The sequence below is a fragment of the Haliaeetus leucocephalus genome, unplaced genomic scaffold (genome assembly GCF_000737465.1).
Source record: "Haliaeetus leucocephalus isolate CR32 unplaced genomic scaffold, Haliaeetus_leucocephalus-4.0 Scaffold1000, whole genome shotgun sequence".
NCBI classification, from domain to species: domain Eukaryota; kingdom Metazoa; phylum Chordata; class Aves; order Accipitriformes; family Accipitridae; genus Haliaeetus; species Haliaeetus leucocephalus.
Window position 1 is genome coordinate 2,352,793 of NW_010973436.1, and position 24,835 is coordinate 2,377,627.

A 24,835-nucleotide genomic window follows, 5' to 3' on the forward strand; every position below is an offset into this window, starting at 1 on the left:
TAAAACACTGCAGCAGCCCCAAAATGTAGGGGGAAAACACTCCCCCTTGCTGCTTTACCCCACTGTGTGTTCGGCTCTGCTCTCTCCCTGTGATGCACCTTCCCTCCAGCCGTGACACAGCCTCTGAGCAACGTTGACCTCCTTCCTCCAGCCCCTCACCCTTCCCTGATCTTGTGGTTCCCTGCTCTTCCAGGGATGCCAGCAAAGACCTTCCCCAGGAGACGAAGGAGGAGAAGGGCTCTCAAAGTACTACAAGGCTCCTTTTTAAATTTTTGGTATCTTATTTTATAGAGGCAGCATCAGAAGAGGCAAGCCTGTTCTCTCCTCCATTCCCATGTGCACCCCAATGGCCCAGCATCCGCTTTGTCTGCAGCATAAACTCTTTGGATCTGTGATCCCAGCTGCACACAGGTATTGCCTCCTGTGTGACAATTTATTTGCTTGGTTCATGTTCCCATGTGGCATTTGCTGGTTAAATAATCCAGCAGGTTCAGCATGCAGCTGCCTGCCTCATTGTGGGGACTCGCCTCTTCCAGCATAATTCTCCAATTCTACAAGTTTCCCATTGTTTCATACACGGATTTCAAAGCCTTATTGCTTATTTTTAAGGCACTTCAGTGGTTTGTGTCTTATTATATCTGGCTGGGTTATTGTTACTGTGTGAGCACGGTCAGCCACTGATACTAAAATCAGCAGATTCAGTCTGTCTGAGACAGAGCAGTAAAAGGCCTTGAGATACTTCACTCGCCCTGAATCAGGTGCTTACACCTACATTTTCCATGTTAAACAAGTATCTTGATTTGAAAACTGCAGGTGCTCAGCACCTATGAAAAATCAGGCAAGTCTAAATATGGAATAAACCCAGCATTTTGAAAATGTTACCCTGGAGATTTTTGGCAAATCTTTTGTGCAGCAGTGGAACTGGCTGCTCAGTCTGCTGGCATTTTAAAGTCAAATGTTCCCTCTAATTTGCTGCAGATTTTGACTACTAAATTGGCTCTTCATGTGCCTCAGTATTTTTGTGGTGATGTGACCCCTGGGTGAAGGATGCTGGGCTGTTCACCGTGGAAGGGGAGCAGTCAGATGTTGTACTCTTGGGCAGGGAAAGCAGGCTGGCTTCCTTATTTAGACTCTTCTTGACTGCTGCGTGTTTAAATTCTCCAATTTACATATAACATCATCATCATCATAATCCCTGTATGCTCCCATATACCAAAGATTACATTGAATCTTCCCTCTCTGCCACAGCACTCGCCACAGGCCCCCACCTGTCTGCACACACTCACCAGGTTCTCCTGTTGTCAAAGAAAAGGACAAGGAAGAGCTTTTCTCCTGCCTCTGTCTGCCTCTGCTCCCCCAACTTCAACACATCCATGGGTGGGACTGGGATGGGGACTCCATTGTGGAGCAAACCCTCGCGTGGCATCTTGGGATCGATTATCTAGTGACACAGGGAAAGGATATTTAAGCACAAAACCTTTCAAGTACTGCAGAGAATGCCTTTTTTTTTTCCCCCCCCTGTTCTTTCAGTCTATCCAAGCTAGGCAATTAAAATCTACTTAGGATAGATAAGCAAAATTGCTTGTTCTGTCTCAGCAGCTCCTTTTAAAGAATTCTCCTGTCCTCGAGGCTTCCCCTGTGGAAGGGACACCAGTCAGTCCAAAAGCCAAGCACCTGATCTTAAAAAAGGGAAAGGATCTAAGTGTGTGGTTCTGTGTGGATGTAGATGCATTTAGACTAACTGGTAATTTAGTACAAACTCAGTATTGTTGTGTTCAGCAAAGGATTTCCCTCCCTCACTCCAAACTCATACAATAAGTGTAACACCATTGCTGTACTCAGCAGGCATAATGCCATTTTACAACAGCTCCATTCTGGTGCAATTCAATTGACTTCAGCGGCATTGCTCAGATTTATACTGCTATTAGATCAGAATCAGGCCCAATATTTTGAGAGAGTCAACAAGCAGTGCCAGCTTTATCAGGCTAGGGGAACACAGACTATAGTCATTTTGGAGAGAAGTAACAACAGATGGATCGATTCTCCCATATAAAGCAGAAATGTCAACGTCCAACATTTGTGCTATGTGACCACAGGAGGAGAACGAAACACCAAAGGGTCGATGCAATACTCAGTCTTCTCTTCTTTGCCTCCTGATCTTGGCTCCTAAGGGCTTGAAAAAGCAGCTTGGCTTTGACATTGGCCAGCTGTAGGAATTTATTAAGACACTTTACCACAGCAACAGATTGCTATAAAAAAAATGCCTTTTTGGGGGGCAATCTCAGTGTTTAAAGCCATGCTAAGCATAGTTTAACTTTGGCTGTAGCCACATGAAGATCTAAAAGGACTTTGGCTGGCCAACACAGCTAGCAGATCCATAGCTGTTCCCTCCTCTGGCCTCCCACTTAGAGTAAGAGCATGGATGAGGGTCACTCTTTTAGCAGAATCTGCCCTTTTTGACAGCATCAGAATTGTGCTCAGCCATGGCCAGGCATATATGCTGGGTCAGCTTACGCCCAGTTTCACAGCTCTGCTGCTTGGATGTAGAGACCTGTATAATGTCCATGATGACTACACTTGCTACAATTTCTCAGCAGTCACAAGCGCTGTCTGTCTTAACGATCCCAACCATAAAGGTACTTAAGGGGATGGCTGCAGCCATGCAGAAATTACGTGGAGCAGAGATGGCAGGAAGAGCCACATCTCAAGGGATATATTTAAAAGTAGCAGAAAAAACAAACCATAGTCAGCTTATCTTATGTTCTTACTTGTATACTTACTTCAGCAATCTCTGTCGATAACTTAACAAGTACTTAAAAGCCTGCAGTGGTACTGGCACTTCCTAGCAACAGCTGCATGTCATGTCTTGCTTTGGAACCAAGCGCGATGCTCACTGAAGCCAGGTTTATGGCTTTCATGTTAATGGTCAAATATCCAAAGACGGATAAATATTAAGGAAATATCATTCAAAGGACTAGGTGCAAACACATGCATATATTCTCATATTTAAATCAAACATATGGTTATTGCAAGAGGATATATACATCACAAGGCCAGTTGGGCACCTACATGTGGAGATGTACTCACTATACAGGAAAAGGTGTGGGCAGTTAGACACCAGTGGAACCTGGTGCCTGCCCTTACAAAATTTAGGTCTTCTCATGCCAACAGTACCGATTACTTTCCCCATACCTGCAGAGTGAACAAGAGAGGAGAGGAAAGATCTCCTCCTATCCCTGGCACCGAGAGACCAATGTTTTGTGAATCCTCTGCAATGCTCTGAAACAATGAGCACAGGGAAAATTAACTGTGCAAAGGGGAAAGAAAAAAAAAAAACACATATTGCATGATTTCGGGAAGTTTTCCTTTTCTGTCTGGTTACACTGCACACTAGCACTGTGTTCTGGACTACCTGCGCTGCAGGTACAGGCTGTGAGAGAGCAATGGGGTACTTACCAAGGCAGGGTAGGAGGGATAGCCACGGCATTTGGCCCACACAAGCTCCAAGGGCTCCAGCTCAGCCTGACTCTCAAAGGACATCAGGAGAGTCCTGCCTAAGGGACAGAAGGAGACATGGCTTAGGAGGGCAATTACTAGCAAAGGGGTTATGATAACACAAGAAACCACACCGTCATCTAACCCAGGCATGATGGTCTGCACTGTTTCAGTAGCAATTAGCTAAAACAGATTAACTACTTTTGTACTTAAAACATACTGACAGTATTTTTGTTTTAATTTTTTAACCTATTTGCTTCTGCGGCAAGCAGAAATCTGGAATTTCCCCTTTTTTTTTTTTTTTTAACAAACCTATTGTCCAGCTATTCATCACACAAAAGCATACATCTAATCACTACTGTGTGCACATATGCACAATTCCAAACCATTTCTCTCAATCAAGATCTAGAGCTAAATGGAAAGCCACTTATTGTTTGTACTTATATGCACTGGGTATCCAAACCAGAGGTGATAAGACACACATCTCATCTGTAGTAAGTTTATGATAAAATTTAACATGCAGTGAGATCCAGCCTGGCCATGGTGAACGTCCAGCCTTCTTTATGCTCTGTCAATACAGTCACGTTCCACATTAAGATAATGCCACAGTCTCCTAAATCATGGGTCTAAGTCTATGCATGCACATAGCTTCAGATGAGCTCTTCAATATGGAAATATTAATCAAATTCAGTTCTGAAGTGAATAGCTGCTATATCACTGAAATCAAATGGGTATACAAGAGATGAATTTGGTCCATTAGGCTCCACCAGGCCAAATCCATCCTCAATGGAATTGATGAAGCTGTATCTGAGATTAATTTGGACCACTGTTCAGAGAGCCCCTTTTTATTCCTCCTAAATACAAATATCTAGATGATTCTGATACCATATACTTTGGGGCTATTTGATCTCTGCAGGAAATGCCTGGTTCTAGTTGACAGAAGTGTATTAGTCATCAAATTTTTCAAACTTAAGTTAGAAGTATTGCAAAAGATCCATTCAAGACATGAATAACTAACCTGCCAGCTCCTGATCCTGGAAAAGGAGTAATTTTCATTAATGTGAATTTTACAGGAAGGATTGCTTGGCCAGGGGGGGGGGGGGGGGGGGAGGAGAGGGGAATGGTCAAACACTGGCTTTACCAGAAGTCAAAATTAATCTAGAAAATGGTGAGTACAACCCAAATGAGCACCCTGCCAAGATGGATCTGATATGCTTCTCCACTACTGCATTCCAGATGTATTCTTCCATTAATGAATTGATGTTCTAAAACACAGAATTGTCCCACTGATTCTAATTCTCCCAGTACCAGCCCTGCTCTGTAAGCTTATCTCCAAAGCAGATTGCTGAGCACATGGGGTCCAGGATAATAATGGTTCCCAGGGAGACAGGAGCGAGCACACGGGAGCTGTACAGAAGGGCACAGGCGTATCAGGGAGTCAAAGCTGAACTCTGATTTCAGCATAAACCTGCAATAACTCTATTATTAACACACTGTAAGAAAGACAGGAATCTGGTCGTGTGAGTGCTGGAAGATTGGTGTAGTGCCTTGGGTAGTATTAGAGGAGTGTGACTTAATTTTACTGATGTACAGCACAGTCTGACAAAGATGACTTTGTTACAAAGACCTTGAAAGCAATGATAGCAATACAAGAGGGAACAGCTATGAATTCATCTCCAGAGAGACCCCTCTTATAATTATGATTTACTGTTTGTATTGCAGTGTCACTAAAGAGGACTAGTCGCAAAACAGGAGAAAGCAGTGCCAGGCACATTACACACACCAGACCTACAGAAAGCACCCATCCAAGGGGAACACAGGGCACAGGCAATCGGCAAAAACCTTTTATGCAGTAACATAAATTTGTAACAAAGCAGGTAATGCATGGGCAGGTCAGCAGCCTGATCATACAACAGGGATAGTTTGTGCAGGGCTGGTTCCCGGCGTGCATTGAGACCTGCTCCCTCTGGTTCAGATGGATGTCGGCCCTACGGTGTGGTGGGACAGGAGCAGGGTGTGCTGTATGGCCATTCTCACCTGAGCTGCTGTAATCAGAGTCTCCATTCACACCTTCCAAAAAGGGCACCCGAGAAAGAGCTGGCTTCCCTCGACTTCGCTTGGGAGGCATCAAACCACTATTAGAAAGATATGGAAAATTAGGTATTAGGAGAAAACAGATTGCCCTTGAAAACAAAGCCAAGTAAATTGATTCCTCAGCTCTGTTTAAAATATTGCAAAATTACTGTACTGGTGCACCCTTGACATGAAAAGAACACTGAATACTTGAGCAAAATGTCATCAATACGCCTCTTCTGGTGCAAGTACACTGGATATCACCCCAGCTTTGCCATGAGCAACGAAAGGGGCTTAGTGGAAACCAAGCTATGAACATGAGGAAGAAACCCAGCAAAGACTTCATGCTGGAAAGCATATATGCAGTTGGACTCTATCAGCCCATGTCCTGAACATCCTTTCACCTCATTACTACAAACATTTCAGAAAATGGACTATCTCCACCTCAAGCAATCATATTTTTTCACTTACTGTAATTCTTTCTTTTTTTTTTTATTTACAGTTTTCTAATAACCAGCACATTCTGAGTGAATTTGGTGCTCAAAAAGAAAGAGTGCAGAAATAGCAGTAAACGGAGCTGTTCCTAAATAGAATAATTGTAGAAGTTATCCATGAGACATCAGCTTGTTTTTAATTCCTTGTTTTGTGGGTGTCACATAGCTGTAATGTAATTTTTGCTATGTGAATTGCTTGCAATTATTGTAATAAGCACTTACACTGCACTTTTCATCTTCAAAGTACTATACAAACATCAACTAACAAGTCCCCACGCTCCCCTGTGAATTCAGATTTGCCTCCCTGACTTATAGATGGGGAAACGGAGGCAAATAAGCTGGGGCCATAAAGCCAAGACATGGTTTAAAGGTGAGTTTCTGGCTCCCGGTCCTGTTCTGAGAGTATCCTCACCCCATGAAGGATTTCTACGTGACTCAAGGGCCCTCATTTAAATGACACTGTAACTATGCGTGAGTCCAGGTCTCTCCTTTTTGTTCCCTTCGGTGCAGCTCCTCGGCTTACGCTAAGTTTATTGCAAAAGCTTCTTGTGAGATCTGCACGGGGGTCACGGTAGCATCCAGCTTACAGAAGAGGCAATGACTGAGCTGAAGATCTGGGCACACAGCCCAGAGAACAGGGGAGAGATGAAGAACTGGGTGGGTGTCCCATCTCAGAGAGGAGCTGGAGGTCCTACGCCTCCAAGGGGCTCAGCATGTGCTAAGAGAGATAATTTACTGGGGCAACACGTGCTTCCCTTGGGCTGCCCAGAACCTGACTGTTGAGGTCAGATCACTCTGTGGCAGGGAAAAGCCCTCGCACCAAAATTGCTCCTCCAAACCCAGGGCCTTGGCCCTTGTCATGAGCACGAAAGCCTTTGCAAACAGATTTATAATGGAAACACTAATCAAACCTTAGCTACAACTGCAAAATTATACACCTCTTTTGACAGCTAACATTTAGGATCTGCATAGCAGAGTGAAGTTTTCATTTGAAAAATGCTCCTGGGATTCAACCCTGCTGCAGAATAATTTGTTACGCAGCTAATAGTTTTAAACTGTAGCTTCAGTCCTGAGAATGGGTGTGCATGGGGAGCTTTAAGTGCCCAACTGACATTGCAAGCTTGAAATCTTACAGGACTTACTGAGCACATGCATTGGGAGGAAGCATAAAATGTCTGAACATATTTCTCTAGTGATGGGTCATCACCCTCAGGGTCATCAAACACAAGCAGAGGGCAATGATATGTTCAAGGCACTGAAAATATTACTATCAACTAAAAAAGTCTTGCTTCTGCCTGTCCTGGACAATCTCACCCATCAAGGTTAAATGTCCTCAGCCTGTCACTCACAACACACACAGACATAATATAATATGATATAATGTCATAATATAGGCATAATATAGGTTTTAGCGTGCAGTAAAAGTGCTGTGAAATAACTTGAGTCAGTGTTAGGAGGGCTGGACAGGCAGATAAGACCAGAAAATGGATATGGTACCCACATATGCCTACTGCAACTGACCAAAAGATGACAGATGTTTGCTTTAAGACTGTTCAGTCCTGTTTGAAGTGCCCAGTTCTGCTTTTAAACCTCTGAGAGGAAGAAAGCAGCAATTCAGTAGGCGGTAGAAGTTAAGCTTCACCTGCAGTGTTGAACTGGACATTTGAGTTCACAGTTTTTCTAGCTTTGGCTCTCAAGAACTGCAAGAAGGTAAGCATCAGCAGAGAGGACGTGTATGCACTGAAAAACAGAAGTGTAACAGATACCCATTTGCTTGAAAAATCAAGCACTGCGTTTGGGACCTATAGCTTAAGAGGACGGGATGAAACCTGAGAAGCTTTTTGTCTTTAGGGTCAACACAGAAAATAAGTAACAATTTGGGTTGGGTTTGAAACAAAGAAGTCGAACAATAAAACCAGGCAGATTAATCCAGACACAGAAGGTGTTCTGAGGAAGAGTTTCGCACAGGCCACTTACCTGCAGGCTTCAAACACCAGTCCACCACCCAGGCCAGAGCTGCACTCAGAGTCAGAGCCGCTTTCTGCATGCTTTGCAAAGCCGTTAGTCACTCCTGCCAAGGAGACAAATGGAAATCAGCCCAAAGAAGCAGCAGCAACACACAGAGATGCTACCAAGGCTCAGGTAAGGTCACTGTCCCATGACTGCCAGCCACAAAGATGCCAAGTACTTCGACCAGAGAAGGAAATTCTGCACTGAGTTACCAAGACTCAGCTGCAACCAAAAGGTGAGTAATAAAAGTTATTTCTACCCCTAACACATGAAAAATTAGGCTGTTTCTGAAGAAGTAAGTGCTGGAGCAGTGCCCAGGGATGGTATAGGAGAGGTCCACGCAGCACCCAGCTTGCCAGGGAAGCCCAGAGGCCAGGAAATGAACCACTTGCTCATCTGGCTTCAAGTGTATTTGGAAAAGACATGGAGGCTTCGCACTGACTGCCACGGACTTCTCCCTGCCTCACCCCGGGCCTGGCTGGTCCCTGCCCATGGAAGCAGGCATATAAAACCATAGCTTATTCGGTTACAGGTTCCTTGCTGAAAGAAAACCGCTCTAGGAAAAATTCATTGCTTCAATTTCTCGAAATGAGATTTTCCAGTGCACAGAGCAGACACTGAGGAAGCAAATTCCCCCTGGGTAGAAGAAGGCTCCCCACCATCTTCCTCCCTGGCCAGTACAAATGTCACTGTAGCTGTAAGCGGAATATTTCATTTCTTTGCCCCAGACGCCAACGGCGCTGGAAATCGTCCTTTCACTGCCAGGTTTCCTGCTCTGTGCACCACAGGGATACCTACAGAGAGAGCTGGGACCACCTCTGTGCTTAGACAAGATCCCACAACCATGGACAGGCAGGACTCGACAGGGAATGACCCCCAAGAGCATCCCTGAGCCCAGAGCAGGTACAAGAAGGCAAATAACCACTGCTTTCCCCCGTGCAGGGACCCACCAACCCCAGGTTCCCCATGGGCTCATCAAAAGCCCATCAATCATACAAAGGGCAAATTCATGTCAAGGCCCCTATTGTTTTTCCAGCTGTAAATATGGAATGGCCACAAGGAGCACATTTCTGGGAAACCTCTTGTTCTGACAATCCCAATCACACTGACCTGCTCCTGTGGTAACACAATTTGGCACACCAGACACTCCCTCCAGTTAGGAGAAATCGATTGTATTTGAAACAGTGGAAGGAGCTGAATCACAAAAGCAGTGCTGCAACTCATAGGAAAAAAACACCAGTGCTGCTTCAGCAGAGGAAAAATGTCACTGCCTAGTTATCATTGATTTTCCAGCATCTTGACGGTATTTTTCCATTTTTAACTTCAACCTCTCATTCTGACCTGTATCCATTGTGGGCAACTCCCCTTTGCTTTCATTACTGGCAGATGATGACGGTGAGTCCCTCAACTCTTTGGAGAAGCCATTTGTGTTTCCTTTAACCTGCCCTGGTAAGTCAATCCCCACACTCAATTGCTTTCCTCCCACTCTTGATTTGCTAGTGATCTTCTGACAGCCAAATAACTTTAAGACAATATTTGAGGTATGGGCTAAGTCAAGCCCTACAGATGCGAACTATCCCACAACGGTTGTTAACACAGAATTAAAAAGAAATCACATTGCTGTAACTCAGATGTTCCTTTTCACCTTGTGTTTTTCCAAACTTCATCTCTGCTGCTTATTCTCATTTGCAGATCTAATTTGAAAAGGAACCTGCTCAGTATTCCCACTAATTTTATCTAAATCCCAGAACTGAGAGTACAGATGATTTAAAAGGAACTTTTAACATCTCATCTTACATGGGTGCTGTGTTGCTGGTCCACTGCATGCTTCCAAACCTAATGTACCATTTCTGCAGCAGGAAACTCTCACTCCTAACGGTGGTCAAGCCAAGGCAAACGATTCCACAAGGGCAGGAATGCCAACACTTCTCAGTCCTTACTGGAGAGCCTGAGTCTCCAGCCAGGCCATTCAACAGCTTTGCAAGCAGATGGGCGTGTTGGCTTGCCCTACAAAAAATGGCAAACTCTCTCTTACAGTAGCCCTGCTGACTAGTAAAGGGAAGAATTATTTGTGACCTTGCTGGGCTTCATCTTGGTACCTTTAAATATTTAAAATGGAGGTGTCTACAGCTCAACTAAGTTACTAGAAACTCCATGTAGAGTTAGTGGAGAAGTGCAACTCATTACAGACATGTCTTGTCTGCCTTATTTTAGAAATCTGTGGAAGAGTTGAAGCTTTCATCAGGCATGTCTGGTTATGGAGACTACGCTTCCCTCAAGCATAAACTGAGTTTCAGTTGAGTAGTTTGGATGCAGATGTCTTTACTCAGTCCCAGGATTCCCACTCCCTCAGCGCCATCTCACAGTTTCCATGGGTACAAAAGGAAGAGAAATCCCAAGGAATTACCTCTCTGTCCTGCCTGCCTGGGCGACTTCTCTCCATCACTCTCACTGCAGGTCCTGCTCTGTGGCCGCTTCTGAGCTTGTCGCTCCCCGTCAGGGCAGGAGGGTGAAAGCTGCCCACTCTGCCTGTGGTCCTCCCCGTTCTCCAGGGAGCAGTCCAGGCCCCTTTGCAGCTTCACCCCATTCTTAGCTTTTTTAAAAAGGACAGATGTCCGTCGGCCCACGCCGCTGAAGGGGGGGCTGGCAGGGGTGTCTGCAGGTGGCAAGGCCAGTCCGTTCAGGCCGTTGTCGCTGAGCAGGCGCTGGAAGGCTTGGCTCTCCCGCTGCAGTGCCTTCTTGTCGAAGAGTTCCCTGTCTGACATCACCCTCTTCTGCAGCTGATTCAAGGACTTGCTTTCACTGATGGGTTTGAGCGTTGGAGGGTCCTGCAGAGACTCCAGCTCCGAGAGGGAGGGTGCGGGTCCTGTGGGCTCCAGAGTTGGAGGGTGCGGGGGCTTGGCATCATCTGCTAAAGGAATAAAGAATCTGCTTGAACATTTTAGAAAGAGTTATTCCCAGAACTACCAACAGCCACTCCCATCTTTCACTAGGGCCACAGACAGGAGAAACCGCAGGTCTTGACTGTTGACATGTACTAGAAAGCTGGAGCTAAAATCCTGCTGCAACCTCTCACCTTTCTCCCCTTCCTCATCCCCTTCCCTTGATGTTTTATCTGTCCCCTCTTCCCGCGGCACAGGCTCCCCATTGGGTATGGTCTTGTTCTGCTGCTGGGCCAGCTTCTGCCGAATGGAGTTGATCTCCCGTCTCAGGAGCCGGATGCGTCGTGTCCGGGCGCCGCTGGACCGCATGGTGCTCACCATGTCTAGCTTCTCCAGCAGCTCCTTCAGCTGGGCCTCCAAGGAGAGGTGAGCCCGGTTCTCCGGGAGGAGGATGTTATCCACTGTATCAAAAGAGATTGTAACAGTGAAGGGAAGGAGCAAGGCTTCTTGAAGAAGCATTTGGGACCACTGCCATGCCTCATTTACTTTTATGGTATTCATGAACCAATTGCTTTAGTTTGGGGATTTAGCAATTGTTAACCCTGGAGCTCGGACTTCCTTCCTTTGGGTAAAGAGCAGCTGACTTAATTGCACTGTCCTCCAGCTCCCATTACTGTCCCGGGGCAACAGTGAAAGGACATGTCTCTGTACCCCACACAAGACAGCTCACAGTCCAGGTCCTTGGCAGGAACCTATTTCATTGCCAGATTAAATGACAAAATCCCACCACAAACAGAACTGGCCAAAACATAACATGTTTGCCATTCCTCTGGCTCTGCTGAAGGGCTGGCATCCACAGAAGCAGGGCAGACAGCTGAGAGACGTGCTATCATACACCAACACAAATTTCATAACAGACTGTCTGTCTGCATCCAAGAGGGTTGCAACATTTAGGAATCGGACGGCAGACTGCAAGCTCTGCATGCTGGAGAGCAGCAGTATTCTGTACTAAGTTTAGCCAAGTTATTCAACCAATGCTTTGGAGCTGCATCTCAAGACGGCTGTAGGAATGGATGTGGTCATGTTGTGAAGGGAAAGTCTCAGCTAGAAGGGCTGCTTGGGTCCCAGTACCTTAACCTCACATCACCCCCTCCTAGCCCTCAGTGCTCCATCTAACCCAGTTGCTCTACACCTTGCCAATTTACAATGAAATTATGAGCTTTCCTCAGAGCAAAAAATCCTAGATCCACCTTTGCACTGTTCTTTAAATACCAAGTCTGTACGACAGCCATGGCACAAATCAAACAGCATGGGCAGTTACAAGGCTCTTCCGAGACCGACATGCACTAGGAGAGCTGGATCTAAGCTGCACCTAGCTCAGAGTGCCTGGCTCACCTGAAATCCTGCTCTTTGAGGCTCTAAAGGAGTTAGATATACACTTAGGTGAATACATGGATAGGAAAATTCTTGTATGCTGAATGATGGCTATGATTTCCATGCAGGCTGAGTGACATGCTCAGAACAAAGAACACAGTTACAATCTTCCCGAAAAAAAAAGCTTAATAAACACTCACCATCCTCCCAAGAAAAGCGGTAAAAGTCCTCGGTTTTGGGTGACTCAGGCAGGTGAATCCCCACATCAGTGTCAAAGCCGATGTTTTCAGCCTGCCGCCGTGCATGACGCAATATCGCTCCTCCAAGGTCTCTGAGCCGGACAGCTGCTCGGTGGAAAATCGTGTCTTTAGCATTATACCTCATGCAGTTGGTAACTATAAGGTTAAAGTCTTCCTCAAACTCATCCAATGTTCGGTACAGGTGGGACTCCAGCTTCCGCCTCATGGTGGAAAAATCCATTGGGTTGGAAATGAATTCCAGGTAATCTGGAACCTAAACATATAAAACCTGTACAATTACAAAAACCATTTACTAGCCAACTAGAGCGCATCCATCACAAGCACTCTTAATGCCCTTTCCACTGGCAAGGGACAGTGCCAGCAGTTCATTTCTGTGTCACCCAGTCAAGGCAGACACATCCTGGCTCTGCAAAACATTATTTGTCTGAGACGTGCTGAAGCTTCCAGAAAACAATACCCTTTTTTGGCCCAGAAGGATACCCACATTGTGAGTCCTCTTTAGATATTCTTTAGTTCACCAGCAGCTTGGGACAAAGTAGTTTGTGCTTCCAGGGTTATGACAGCACATGAGCTTCTGCCCAGCAATACTTCATCCACAACCCGTTAGACACCTCTAGGAAAAAGACTTGCCTCGTTCAGGTTAACAGGCTCTGCGAAGATTTGGGCAGCATCCTTCTCCTGCAACAGGTCCAGTGTTGTGCGCAGAAGTACATTGAAAGGGGTCAGCTGTAGCTCCATAGCAGCCTGCTGAACCTTGACCTGGGAATGGGAAAACAGCGATGAGCAGTTATCGAGGACAGGATATGTGAGTGGTGTCTCCCTCTGGTTTCTCCTGAATCATTACCCCAGCTCTACTCCATGGTAGAAACCTCAGGTCATCATACCACTGGCCTGGTAGACTCATTGCTGAAGAATTTCTGGCAAACATCTTGTCCTCTCCATGTGTAGGATGCACATTAGCAGACAGCACTTTGCAGAGTCTAACTGCACAGTCCGATCCTTTGGTAAACAGGGAACTCCTGTTTATCCAATCCCATAAAGCCAAAACAAGAGGAAACCCCAGAAAATTAAAAGATAATACAACTAAAAATGAAAACAGGAAGAAGCTTTTCATGCCTGGTAAATTATCCTGTAGAACTCCCTGCCTCAAGATATTATTATGCCAATTAGCAACACTATACAAAAGTTAAAAGTATGTAGGCGTTCACACGAACAACAATATCCATAATTAGATGAGAGCATAAACAAAGTTTAAGATATAAGCTCTCACACTTCAAGGCAGAAGCCAAACAACAACAGTGGTTAGATGTCTGCAAATTCCTAATACAGTTTCTGACATCTTTTATGAAGTCTCTAATACTGCCCGATTTCAAGCAAACAAGTTGTAGCACTGGTTTGATCTCTTACACTGAAACTATTCAAAGGAGACTGGAACAGGATAGAAGTATTTATTTCTCCTTTAACATTTTAATTTCTTTGATCTTATAATCCCTCATTATGTCATTAAATCAACCACTTCAGTAGCAAAGGAAAGCAAGTCTGTTTACACAAAGCAAACTGTATTTGATGTGCTAAGCAACAAGACAGTATCACTAAGAGAATGAATGAAGACAGACGTAAAGATCACACTCTTCCCCCAAAACAGGAAAGAAGCCACACAAAGACTCAGGACTCTGGAGCATCCTTCTCCACTCACCAAAAAGCTGGGCTGGAATAGAGCTCAAACTAGATACACTTTTCTGTGATATCTTATCCTTTTATAAAGCACACCATAGTTTCAACAAGCTTTTATGGATTTAGCCAATTGTGATAGGGATATATCAAAATACCAAAAGCAAAGCCCAAGAGTGATATATTTTTTTTGATCCTCCTACCTAAAATACGTCCACACAGCAAGGAGGACTGAGCCACTGCTGTAAATCAAGGACAATGCAGCAAATGAACCAGTGCTGGCATCAAAAGGACTCCAGAAAAGCTGTGGGCAGTTTCTGGCCACAAAAAATTAGTTTGCAGATAAGCTGTGATCACAGAGGATGCTGCTTTCCCTCTGCCTGGCTCCCTGCAGACAGCCTGAGAGCACCCAGGCAATGCCTGAGGCCACATGTACAGGCTCACCATGCGCAGGGCGAGTCTTTCATGAAGTTGTCCTTGAAGATACTCATGCCAGACACCACAACTGTCGCTGCAGCAACCAACCAGGTATGGCAAGCAAAGACCCTCAACAGGCAAAGCTGGTGAGCATGGGAAGCAACCTTAACTGGTGCACCTTTGGAAAACTGCACACAGATCAAAGAGGAAATTGGAAAATTCAGTAAATGGTCTCCATCTTAAAACTTTTTCTTCTAAAAAATGTACTTAGAGGGCAAAGCACAGGAATTTTTAGCTTCAGAAATGAAGAGCAGAATTGTGATTTAGAACTCTCTCTGGAGTAGGTGTTACCAAACTCCTGAAATAATCATTAAAGGAGATCTAACTTCTACTCGGCAAAACACTTGGTCCATGCCCAGAAACAGAAGGGGTGCTGTAGGTCAGGAATCAAATCCACAGTTAGTTATGCAAATACATTTTTCCAGCACTCTGCAGCCCAGCCCTGGTTTTGAGGGCAGAGGCTGAGCAGTGCGAGCCTGTGGCTGACACAGGGAGAGATGTGCTCTTCACATCCAACAGTCATACACTATGAAAAGAGGAAAAGGCTAAAGAAAAACTGTCATGTTCCTCCTCTGCCTCCTGCAGCACAGTGTTTGCATGGGACCGAAGCTAAGTGCAGCAACTTGATAGCCAAAACTACCTACCTGCTCCCGTTTGAGTTTTTCCCTCTTACGGATCAGCTCGATGAGCAGCCGTGCCCTCTCCAAGTCATGCCGCAGTTTTTGCCAGTACTTCAGCTCTTCCTTCACTGCACTGGTCTTCTCATCCTGCTCCTTCTGTAAGACACAGCAGTGGTGTGAGATGAAAAACATGACTTGCTTCCTGCATTTCCTCCTCTTTCTAGGCATCCCCTGTGAATTGCCCTCATAGTCTTCCTCCTGTCTACTTGTCTCTTGTTCAGACTATGTCCACTCCTTCCTACAGCATTTAGCTGTCTAACAAACACAACACCAGCCTTTCTGGATTTTATGTTATCTGTGAAGTTAGGCCTAAATCATACTGCAGCTACACTCTAGGAACATGCTTCAGTGCATGCGCATTTACACCCTCCCTGCTTTTATATCCAAGTTCATTACAGAGGCTGGAAATTTTTCTGTTGGCCACTGTGCATCGAAGAGGCAGCCCAAAGCGTTTACAGTACAAAGGCAAGGCGAGCAAAAGCATGGGAGAAAAGAGCTATTATTATCCTCTTTGTAACCACTACGAAGTAGAGCCATGGAAAGAGATTCGCCAAAACACAAAGGAACAGCCAACGCTGGGAGATGAGCTCACACCTTCCAACACACAGATCAGTGGCTTCGCAATGCAATCAATCATCCTTCCACTCCTAAATCTGTAGTTTTTTAAATGGTTTTGAGGATATAGCTGAAGTGCATACACTTTTGCGTGATTGCCAAGAGAGGACAATTGCTTCACAAGATCCTAATGGTTTATATTTATAGGACATTTGTTCTTAAGAACCTACTGGCAGTAAATTGCCAACTTAATACACCAAGGAAATGCTGCACTTCCCCAAGCTCCAGACTGATGAGTGGGAAATATTTTTTTTATTAATCATCCAGAGCAGTCTTCATGTAAACCGAAAGCCTATAAATTCCTCCAACTACAGTAAAAATATACATGCACAACGTGCACAATACCTACTGACAGGCTACGTTAGAGGGTAGAGTCCGACTGCCTTCATTACTTCACCAACTACTTCTCATGCCAAAGGCACTGCTGTTTAACAGCATCAAGATCGAGCAACTCTGGATGCCAGCTCAGAGGAGGAAGCAAAGGAGTGCAGTGCCGATGATTATGTCTAAACTTCCATATGAATGTGCATGGGAGGGTCGGAAATTGAAGCTGCAGGAAGAATGACCCAAACTGGAATTTGGCCAGGACTCTGGAGCTAACACCCATTTTCCTGAGGAGGGGATCTTTAATCACTCATGAGGAACGTGGTTTTAGAATTCAGCTAAGAGATCAGTCCACCAAGGGCCCATCACACCCTTGCACAATCCTGGGTCTCCTGACTCAGGGGAAAAACTCTTATCTGCTGGCTCATCAACACCAATACTAGTGGCACAAAGGATATCCCACTGAAACACTAACTCAGCTCTTCAGGCATGAGCATACCAAGAGGAGACCAGAAGAGACTTAACTCACATCAACCTCTGATCTTTCCACCCTCATTCCCCTTCCCAGCCGCACATCAAGTGCATCTCCCCCCAGAATGCAAGCTCTCCATCCTCCCATGCAGGTTCAGCTGGGGACCAGTACCTGCTCTGCGTTCCTCTGGGACTGGAGGTGCGAGTGCAGGCGCCGGATTAGGGGCACCCCGTTCCTCGCTTGCCGCTTCAGCAGCCAGTAGTTGTGGAGCCTCTGCATAAACTGGTTCTTTCTCTGGAAGGAGAGGCCACTGCAGATTTTGTTCAGCCTGAAGGAAGCAAAGAGGTGTCATGGGGCCAACTGCAAAGAAATCATGACTCTGCAGACCCTGGTGATACCATCAGGTTTCCCAACAAAGCTTCGCAGTGTTCTGTCAATGCGCACTCTGAACTACGCATGCAACTGGTACATCTGGGATCTCTCCATCATGAAGACATATGTGCCTACTTTTCACAACATATCCCTGTATTAGTACCAGCTCAGATGGAGGTTCTCACCAAGGACTTGCCACAGCATGGTCAACCTATGCAATCATCAATTCGGCTCCAAGCCTTAATTTCAAAACTACTTTCAGTGTCAAGAACTTTCCAGGGGGCCATTTAAGTGTGATGTTATTAAGCTGGAGTCTCGGAAACTAACTTGATGGGAGTCCAAGAATAACGTATCACCTATTTTAATCTTTTCAAACCATTCGTTAGACTATACATGGTGCCTTATCAGCAGTTTTCCAAAGCTTATCTGTTAAAATACCAGTGACACATCACCACACTTCCTCAGGCACCAAACGAAAACTCAGCACTACCTAGTTCTGCATGAGAGAGAGCTGCGAGAAAAAAATACACAGCCAAATTCAAAGGTGCTTGCAACACTGACAGGTTTGACATGCTCTGTAATAAAAGGAGGAATTAAGAAACTATGAAATGAGGAGATTAAAAAAAAATGTTAATGGTGGGATGACCCCTATCTGCCTGCCAACCTGTAATGCCTGAAGTATTTTAAAAACACCTTCACAGCCATCTATGTGAATTCAGATGCTAGACGAGTGTTTGCCGTTAGAGACCCCCACAGATTCTGCATTACACAACAGTTTGGGACGGCTGCTCAGCAAAGCAGGGAAACTTCAGTGTGCCGCAACACTCACATGGAAGAACACTGGTCAGGAATGATTCTGCAGAGCACTCTTTGAACACAGTTATGGCTAGGTCTTGACTGAAGAAGATTCAGTGTTTCCAAGGTCAACAAAGAGACGGACCGAGTCCTCAAAACAGACCCTGTCCAGCTCCAGCTATCCAGCTCCTTCCCTAAATCTGCAACACTCACCTGTAAGAGGGGATTTGTGTGACTGTCACCATGGGCACAGACAAATGCCCATCGGTCACATCACCAGGCTCCTTTTTGATCTTCTGCTTCAATTTCACTTGGTTCTTTTTCAGAGACCCTTTGGGAGGGCCAGAATTGGCTTCCTCCTCTTCCTCCTCCTTCACAGTGTCCTCCGGCCTCTCAATGCTAGCAGCTGGAGACCCTTTTTTCACTGTCCCAGGTGGGGAATGACTCTCACAATAGGCAGTCTTGCGCACGGTGAATGTTGTGCCATTGATGCTGGTCTCCCTCATGGGTTCGATCTTCATGAAGAGACCAGCCCGCTGGGCACAGGTGACGTGGAAGGCAGTGTAACAGTTCACCTTGTGGCATTGGATAGCAGCTCCCATGCCCTTCTGCTTGCAGATATAGCATGTGAGCTTCCACCTAGCCGGGGGGATGTTATTTATCCCTTCAATGGGCTCCAGGAACACAGTGTTTGCAAAGCAGACCTCTGGGATCCAGATGGCACAAACCACATGAGCCCAGCGGCCATCGCTGGTCTGCTTGAAGGCTCCACCTTTGTTCGGGCAAAGGACACAATCCACAGGGCGAGAAGGGGACTGCAAGCAGCAGCGGCAAAGCCACTGCCCCTCAGGGATATAGGGCACGCCATAACACTCCTGGTGCACAGCCAGATTGCAGATATCACAGAACAGGATGACATTGCTGTTGTGACACTCATCATCCATGCAGACACAGCAGAAGGCATCCTCATCGATGAGGGACTGCTGACCCCCGTTGTTCCGGCTCTCGAGGTACGACTCCTTTTCCAACCGATCCACCAGCAGCTCAAAAGTGTCAGCAGAAACTGTCCCATAACCATCATCCCTTCTCTTCTCATTGACCATTTCCAGCCATGCCAGATCCTCCTCATCCATGTCGTACTCCACCTCTACATCGAGGTCCTCAGGAGGCTTTTCAATGTACCGGTAGTAGGCGGCAGGGAGAGGAGGGGCATCTGGCTGGCTGAAGGAGTCCACCACGCGGAAGTTGGGCTGGGGTAAGTGTAAAGATGTCCCTGGTGCATATTTGGAGCAGGACTCTTTCTTCTTGCCTTTGGAAGGTGTTTTCTTAGATTTGGAAGGGAAAAGGGGCTGCTCGCTGTTTTCCTTGTTGCTGTTGCACTCGGTGATGTCCTGGGCAGTCAGCTCGTCCTCTGTGATGATTTTTAGGGGATCGTAGATGCTGATGCGATGAAGCCGCCCATCAATATCTACCTCCACGATCCGCTGGGCCTGAGCGTATGTCAGTGTCTCCCGAGTCGGTGAGCACTTGAGGCTGTAGGGCGAGGGAGAACGTCTCCCCTCCAAGTTCTGCCGGGACCTCCTCCGAGGCTTCCTCATCGCTGCAGTCCAGAGACCCTGTAACAAAACAGGATAGAGGACAGTGTAAGCCAAGGAGACGAGCAAGGAGCAACACAGGTTCAAAAACTCACTCAGCATTGCAACAGAGCAATATTTCTACTGGAGACTCCAGCAATTTCAGGCTTGCTGAGTCTTTACACCTTCTTAGATACAAGCAGGTAATGGATATATCAACCACTTCTTACAATGTGTATCAGAGCAATGCACAGCACCCTCCAACCTTCTCTATTTGCATGTCAGGAGATGTATATACCCCCCATAACACCAGATGAGAAGAGCTCAAATTAATTTTACAGCATAGCATCCAAACACTCTGCTGTGCATCCAGCTCAGCAAATCATTCAGATCCCCCGAAATTCAAATAGCACTTATCACATCTGCTTGCACCATTCAAATACTAAGTTCACACAAGCCAAGGAGTTCTTCTCTGTTCTTCTGCCTGTGGCTTTTTTTTTATATCCCCAGTAACACACAAAGTGTGCTGGATGTTTTCCAGGTGGAAAGGAAAGCGCTGTTCCTGTCCTATGAAAGCAGTTCCCAATTTTTTTTGTCACTGAGCTCCATATAAGAAAACTAGCAGTGCTCCCTCAGTCCAGGAGGGAGCTCCTCCAAGTTTCCCACCTCAGGGCTGCCACCACCTCTTCTTCTTCCTTTCCCACACTGTGGATGCAAAAATCCTGTAATGAAAAACCATCCTCCAGCTTTGCTTTCCCTTCCCTTGCAGATGTAGCTGTTCCTTACACCCCTCTCCAGACAGTGTGCACTGAGCGGACCGTGTCCTTCCCAACATGCAAAATGGGTCACAAAAGCCCAAACAGAACCAGAGGATGAACAGAGAAAAGAAGTGGGTGCTAGATGTGCATCCCTTCTGCTCTTTGGTGGGATCCATGAGGAAGCAAAGGGGAATGAGCACGGGAACAAGCAGCATGGATCCAGATGGACTTACTAGTTTCGGCTCAGCGTCAGCCCCCCTGGAACCACAATCCGTGTTCAGGCACCTGAGTTGGTTCTGCTGGTGCATGGGGGTACGAGCAGGAAAGCAGCAAGACAGCTTCCAGAACGCACCAGGAACTGTGCAATGCCGTGGTATTTGCTCAGAGCCTTAATGAAAAGCCCAAGCCAGCTCTGTCCTCACAAACTGCTAATCAGCAACCCAGATAATCATTTGAGAGTCGGCTCCTAACATTAAGGAGGTGCCCATCAAGGGGGAGCGAAGCAGAAGCCTGGAGCCAGCAAGATGAGCTGGGGGAGGATGGAGACGTGGAGGCAGGAGCCCAGTGATCTGAGGGCGAAGGAGGAAGGCAGCGAAGAGGGAAAGCGGAAAGGAAGCCAAGTGAGTAATGCAAGTGAGGAGGGCAGTGTCAGGGATGGGAACATGAGTTATGAGAAGAAATGGGCTGGGGCAGAAACAAGCTGAGGGAAGAGGGAGAGGAGACAAAGAAAAGCAAATGTAAAATCTCCCTGAGAAGATAAGTCAGCCCAGAGCTTATCTGTTGCTATGCAGAAGCCTGAATCAGCACCTCACCCTTACAGCAATCCACACTTTCAGCCCCTTTCTGTGGGACCCGCAGACAAGAAAAGACACTGCAAAGTCGTAATTCCTACTTAGCCATTGCATTATTTCTGCTCTGTGAAGGACACAGCTCCACAAACCCTCAATCATGTGGGGCAGAGCAAGCAGCACCTCACAGGACCAGGACCTACAAGAAGCCCTGAGCTTATTCCAGAAAGGTGCAACAAATTCCAGGAGCAACACATTTCTCTTGAAAGTACTGGCTTGGTGAACCACAAGATTAAGCGATGATACAACATGTGTCCTAAGAAACAAACAGGCTTTGGGAAAAGTTTCCAAACTCTCCTTTGCATCCACAGAAATAAGCTGCAGGTGCCAGTTTCAGTACGCACACCCACAGTGATGGAGCCTGTAGGCACAATTTAATTTCAGTTGCAAAACGTGAGATGACAATTTCCACCTGCAAAGATAGGTACCACAAATTTCAGGACCTTTTTTCTTAAAACTCTAATCAGCCGCTTGATCAGCAGACTGCAGACACCCAACTGCACTTGTCCCAGTTGAGCTCCAATGGTTTCAATCAGTAGGAAAAAAAGAATTTTAAAGTAAGGGTATAAAGGCAACTTGATCATCAAATGGAAAAACTAGAAAATCCTGCTGACAAACAACTGTCTTACAGTCCAGGCAGGTACGAGCAAAAAAGATACTGGAGGAAAAAAGATATATGAGCAAAAAAGATATTGGAGGATAAAGTAATTAGCATGAGCTGGCATTAGCCAGTTGCTGGGAGTGCAGAGGGACGAGCAAATTTCAGCAAAACAAGCACCTGAAAGAAGGGTTATTTTACCTGTTGACAGGAGAAACAAGTGTATGGAGTTCCTGTTGCTTTAGTGAAACAATCAGTATATTGTCTAGAGAAATTACCCAAAGTGGGCTTTCCACTACAGCAACCAACTGTCACAAAACAACCCATTTGTAAAACACACAATTACTTAGCACTATGCAGAAGCATCTAAAACAGGATGGAAATTGCTGCCAGTGAGAGCCGAGTGCCTGGGATAAGACATGCACCTGGATATTAGGAGAGACACAGCTACCCACCTCCAAAATACCTTGAAAGCAGCAATGAAATGAACTCAGACACACTGAGCTGAACACTGCGACCTTGTCTGCAACAACAGAAACTTCTAAACAGTAATCTAGGAATGTTCTGATCTTCTTGACACACCTGAAAACACCTCCCAGCCATGGATAAAAAAGAATCCCTCAGCAAACAGTACCCATGCATGCTGAAATGCTAAACAGACTTGACTTCAGTGGGGTTAAATGCTATTTCAGCCCATGCTGATTCTGTCCCACCATGGACAAAGGTTGCTGATGTGAAAGCAGAAAGTTCAAACAGTCGTCGCCACAGTGTGCTCAAGGCTTTCCAAAAACCTCCCATCATCCATTTCCGCTGGATATTGCGCCAGGAGCAGGGGGTGAGGTTCCTAGAGAGCACAACTGAGCAAACAACATAGCTACAACCCACAAAGCCACTGAGGACGAACTTAATTCTACCCCAGGAGTTCACTCAGGAGCAGTTCAATTCTCCTGAGCAGCAGCTTTCACACCCGTGGGCCAGAGATGCCTGGGGGGCTGCAAAAGGTGACTAAAAAAACAGGCCTGTCATCAGGAGACTTAAATTTACTACAAAGGAGTCAAAAGCTCCACCGAAAAAAACTAGAGATCCACGTATCAAACAACATCACAATACAGGCCCCTATTATACACGCAGCCTGGAAAATCCAGCACAAGTGAATCCCCTAAAGGGCAGGCTAAAAGTTTTCGTGATTTACATCCATGCAACATTGCGCTGGCCATTTCCAAGGGTCAGTGGTACCCTCTCGCACCGCAGAAGACCTCAGTCTCCTTCCCACCCCTCCTTTCCACCGCAGTCCTTCTTTCCAGCCTTCCCACGCTGAACAACCAAGGATTTTCTTTACAGCACCAGGTTTGCTTGCTAACCTGCAGAGGACACAAGGCTGGAGCTCAAGGCAGTGCTGCTGGGGGAGTTTCCTGGCTCTTTCCAGCATGGCTTGGGGATCCCAGTGAACAGCTAGGTCCCTCGACGATCAAGATCTTCAGTGATTTGGAGCAGGAAGAAGGCCACCTAGACCTCAGCGGGCAGCAGCAAATGGGAACAACATGGCTCTCGTTCCATTTTGGCACACCGTGATTATCAGCATTGGCTACAGCTCATACAGCCCTAAAAAGTTTGGGTTCCGGCATTACCGGAAACTGCCTCTCTCCAGGCCACCACGTCAAACATGAGGTCTGGAGACGTTCCTCCTCATTGCTGTCCCATGCTGGCAGCCATGCAGCTCCGGGCAGCCACTTGTTGCTGTTTGCTGGGATTTAAAACCCCTTCCTGCGCAGTGGGGAACAGACACCTACGGAGCTATTCAAGGAACATGTCTGTAACATAAAGGCAATGAATGCCACATGAAAGAAACAGCCTGGAACAGTCACAGCCCCCTTTCCACCTTTCTTTTGCCAACTAAAAATGCTGGGCGAAGCTCCTGCCGCCCTCACTGATGTCCCTCCATGCTCCCATCATGTCCGTGCTTTCCACAGGCCCATATTCACTCCACACGTCTGCTGAGGGTTTATGCTCCTCATGCCCACAGTGACGCCTACAATGAAGTGTGTCAGTGCTCAGCAGAAGTCACGGAGAGCTGTCAACCCAGCACCTGCCCTGGCACACACAGAGAATTTTATCAACCCCCTGATATTTCTGTAATCAAGTCAAGCTGTGGCACACACCAGGACATGTGCCACACCGCAGGAGCGGAAACCCTCCGGAGCAGGGAGGGTGTGAGCCAATATGTCAGGCTGCAGATGAAGTTTAAGGTAAAGTCTGGGCTCAGCAACAGATCGTGCATGCCACGAGCTGTGTCTGGCCTCAGCAGTGCTCCGAGAGAACCGCCATGCACCACAAGCTGTGTCTGGCCTCAGCAGCAGCTGAGGGAACCGTAACATGCCATAAGCCGCATCTGGCCTCAGCAGCAGTGCTCTGAGGGAACCACGACACGCCACGAGTTGTGCCTGTCCCTAGCAGCAGTGCTCTGAGGGAACCACGACACGCCACGAGTTGTGCCTGTCCCTAGCAGCACTCTGAAGGAACCACGACATGCCATAAGCTCCTCTCAGGAGCTCCCCTGTGCAGCTAGGGCCCCGGGATCCCTGCAGGGAGCCCCAGCCAGCAGTCAGCGATCTGGGTCAAGACACAGCAGGGACCCGGACAAAAATAATGCCGCTCCCGACGGAGGAGAAGGCGCGGCGGGTGCGTGCGATGAGCTACGCCGGCCCTCAGCACCGGGCCCTGCCCAGGCGGGCCCACCGCCCCCCGCGGAGCGAAAAAAGTCCCTAAGGAGAAAGGGACCAGGGCGGGGGAGAGCGAGAGAGAGCGCAGGCAGCACCAGAAGTCTATTGGCTGTCGCCGCCGTCCATCCCAGCTCCACCGCCAATAGCAACGTAAGGCTTTGCGGGTCTAAACGGGGCTGCGCTCAGCCCCGCCTGGGCCAATAGCGTGGGAGAAGGTGGGCGGGGCCCCCGCGGACGCCGCGAAGAGGGGGGGCCAAGATGGCGGCAAGGGGGGGGCCCGGCTGACACGGCGCTGCCCGTTCCCCCTCCCCAGGCGCTCGCCGCCGCCGCCCCCTCCTCGGCG

At 47.0% G+C, this 24,835-nt stretch overlaps 1 protein-coding gene across 5 annotated transcripts in view; it reads right to left on the reverse strand.

Moving 5' to 3' along the window:
• Window positions 1-21,004, reverse strand: part of BRPF3 (bromodomain and PHD finger containing, 3) — a 29,669-nt gene extending 8,665 nt beyond the window's left edge. For 3 of the 5 annotated variants that reach the window (XR_775444.1, XR_775445.1, XM_010584624.1), the window contains exons 1-12: window positions 20,560-21,003; window positions 18,208-19,610; window positions 16,999-17,155; window positions 15,381-15,512; window positions 13,219-13,347; window positions 12,529-12,841; window positions 11,149-11,415; window positions 10,480-10,980; window positions 8,040-8,133; window positions 5,533-5,630; window positions 3,457-3,554; window positions 1,287-1,441 (exon numbers count right to left, since the gene is read on the reverse strand). Coding sequence is in view for 3 of the 5 variants with exons in the window: in XM_010584624.1 (XP_010582926.1) it covers window positions 1,287-1,441; window positions 3,457-3,554; window positions 5,533-5,630; window positions 8,040-8,133; window positions 10,480-10,980; window positions 11,149-11,415; window positions 12,529-12,841; window positions 13,219-13,347; window positions 15,381-15,512; window positions 16,999-17,155; window positions 18,208-19,610; window positions 20,560-20,634 (3,422 nt within the window). In the remaining 2 variants the exon portion in view is untranslated. Of the gene's footprint in view, window positions 1-1,286; window positions 1,442-3,456; window positions 3,555-5,532; window positions 5,631-7,704; window positions 7,803-8,039; window positions 8,134-10,479; window positions 10,981-11,148; window positions 11,416-12,528; window positions 12,842-13,218; window positions 13,348-15,380; window positions 15,513-16,998; window positions 17,156-18,207; window positions 19,611-20,559 lie in introns of those variants that run through there. The other 2 variants (XM_010584625.1, XM_010584626.1) reach the window with 2 other exon arrangements.
• Window positions 21,005-24,835: the final 3,831 nt, after the last annotated feature.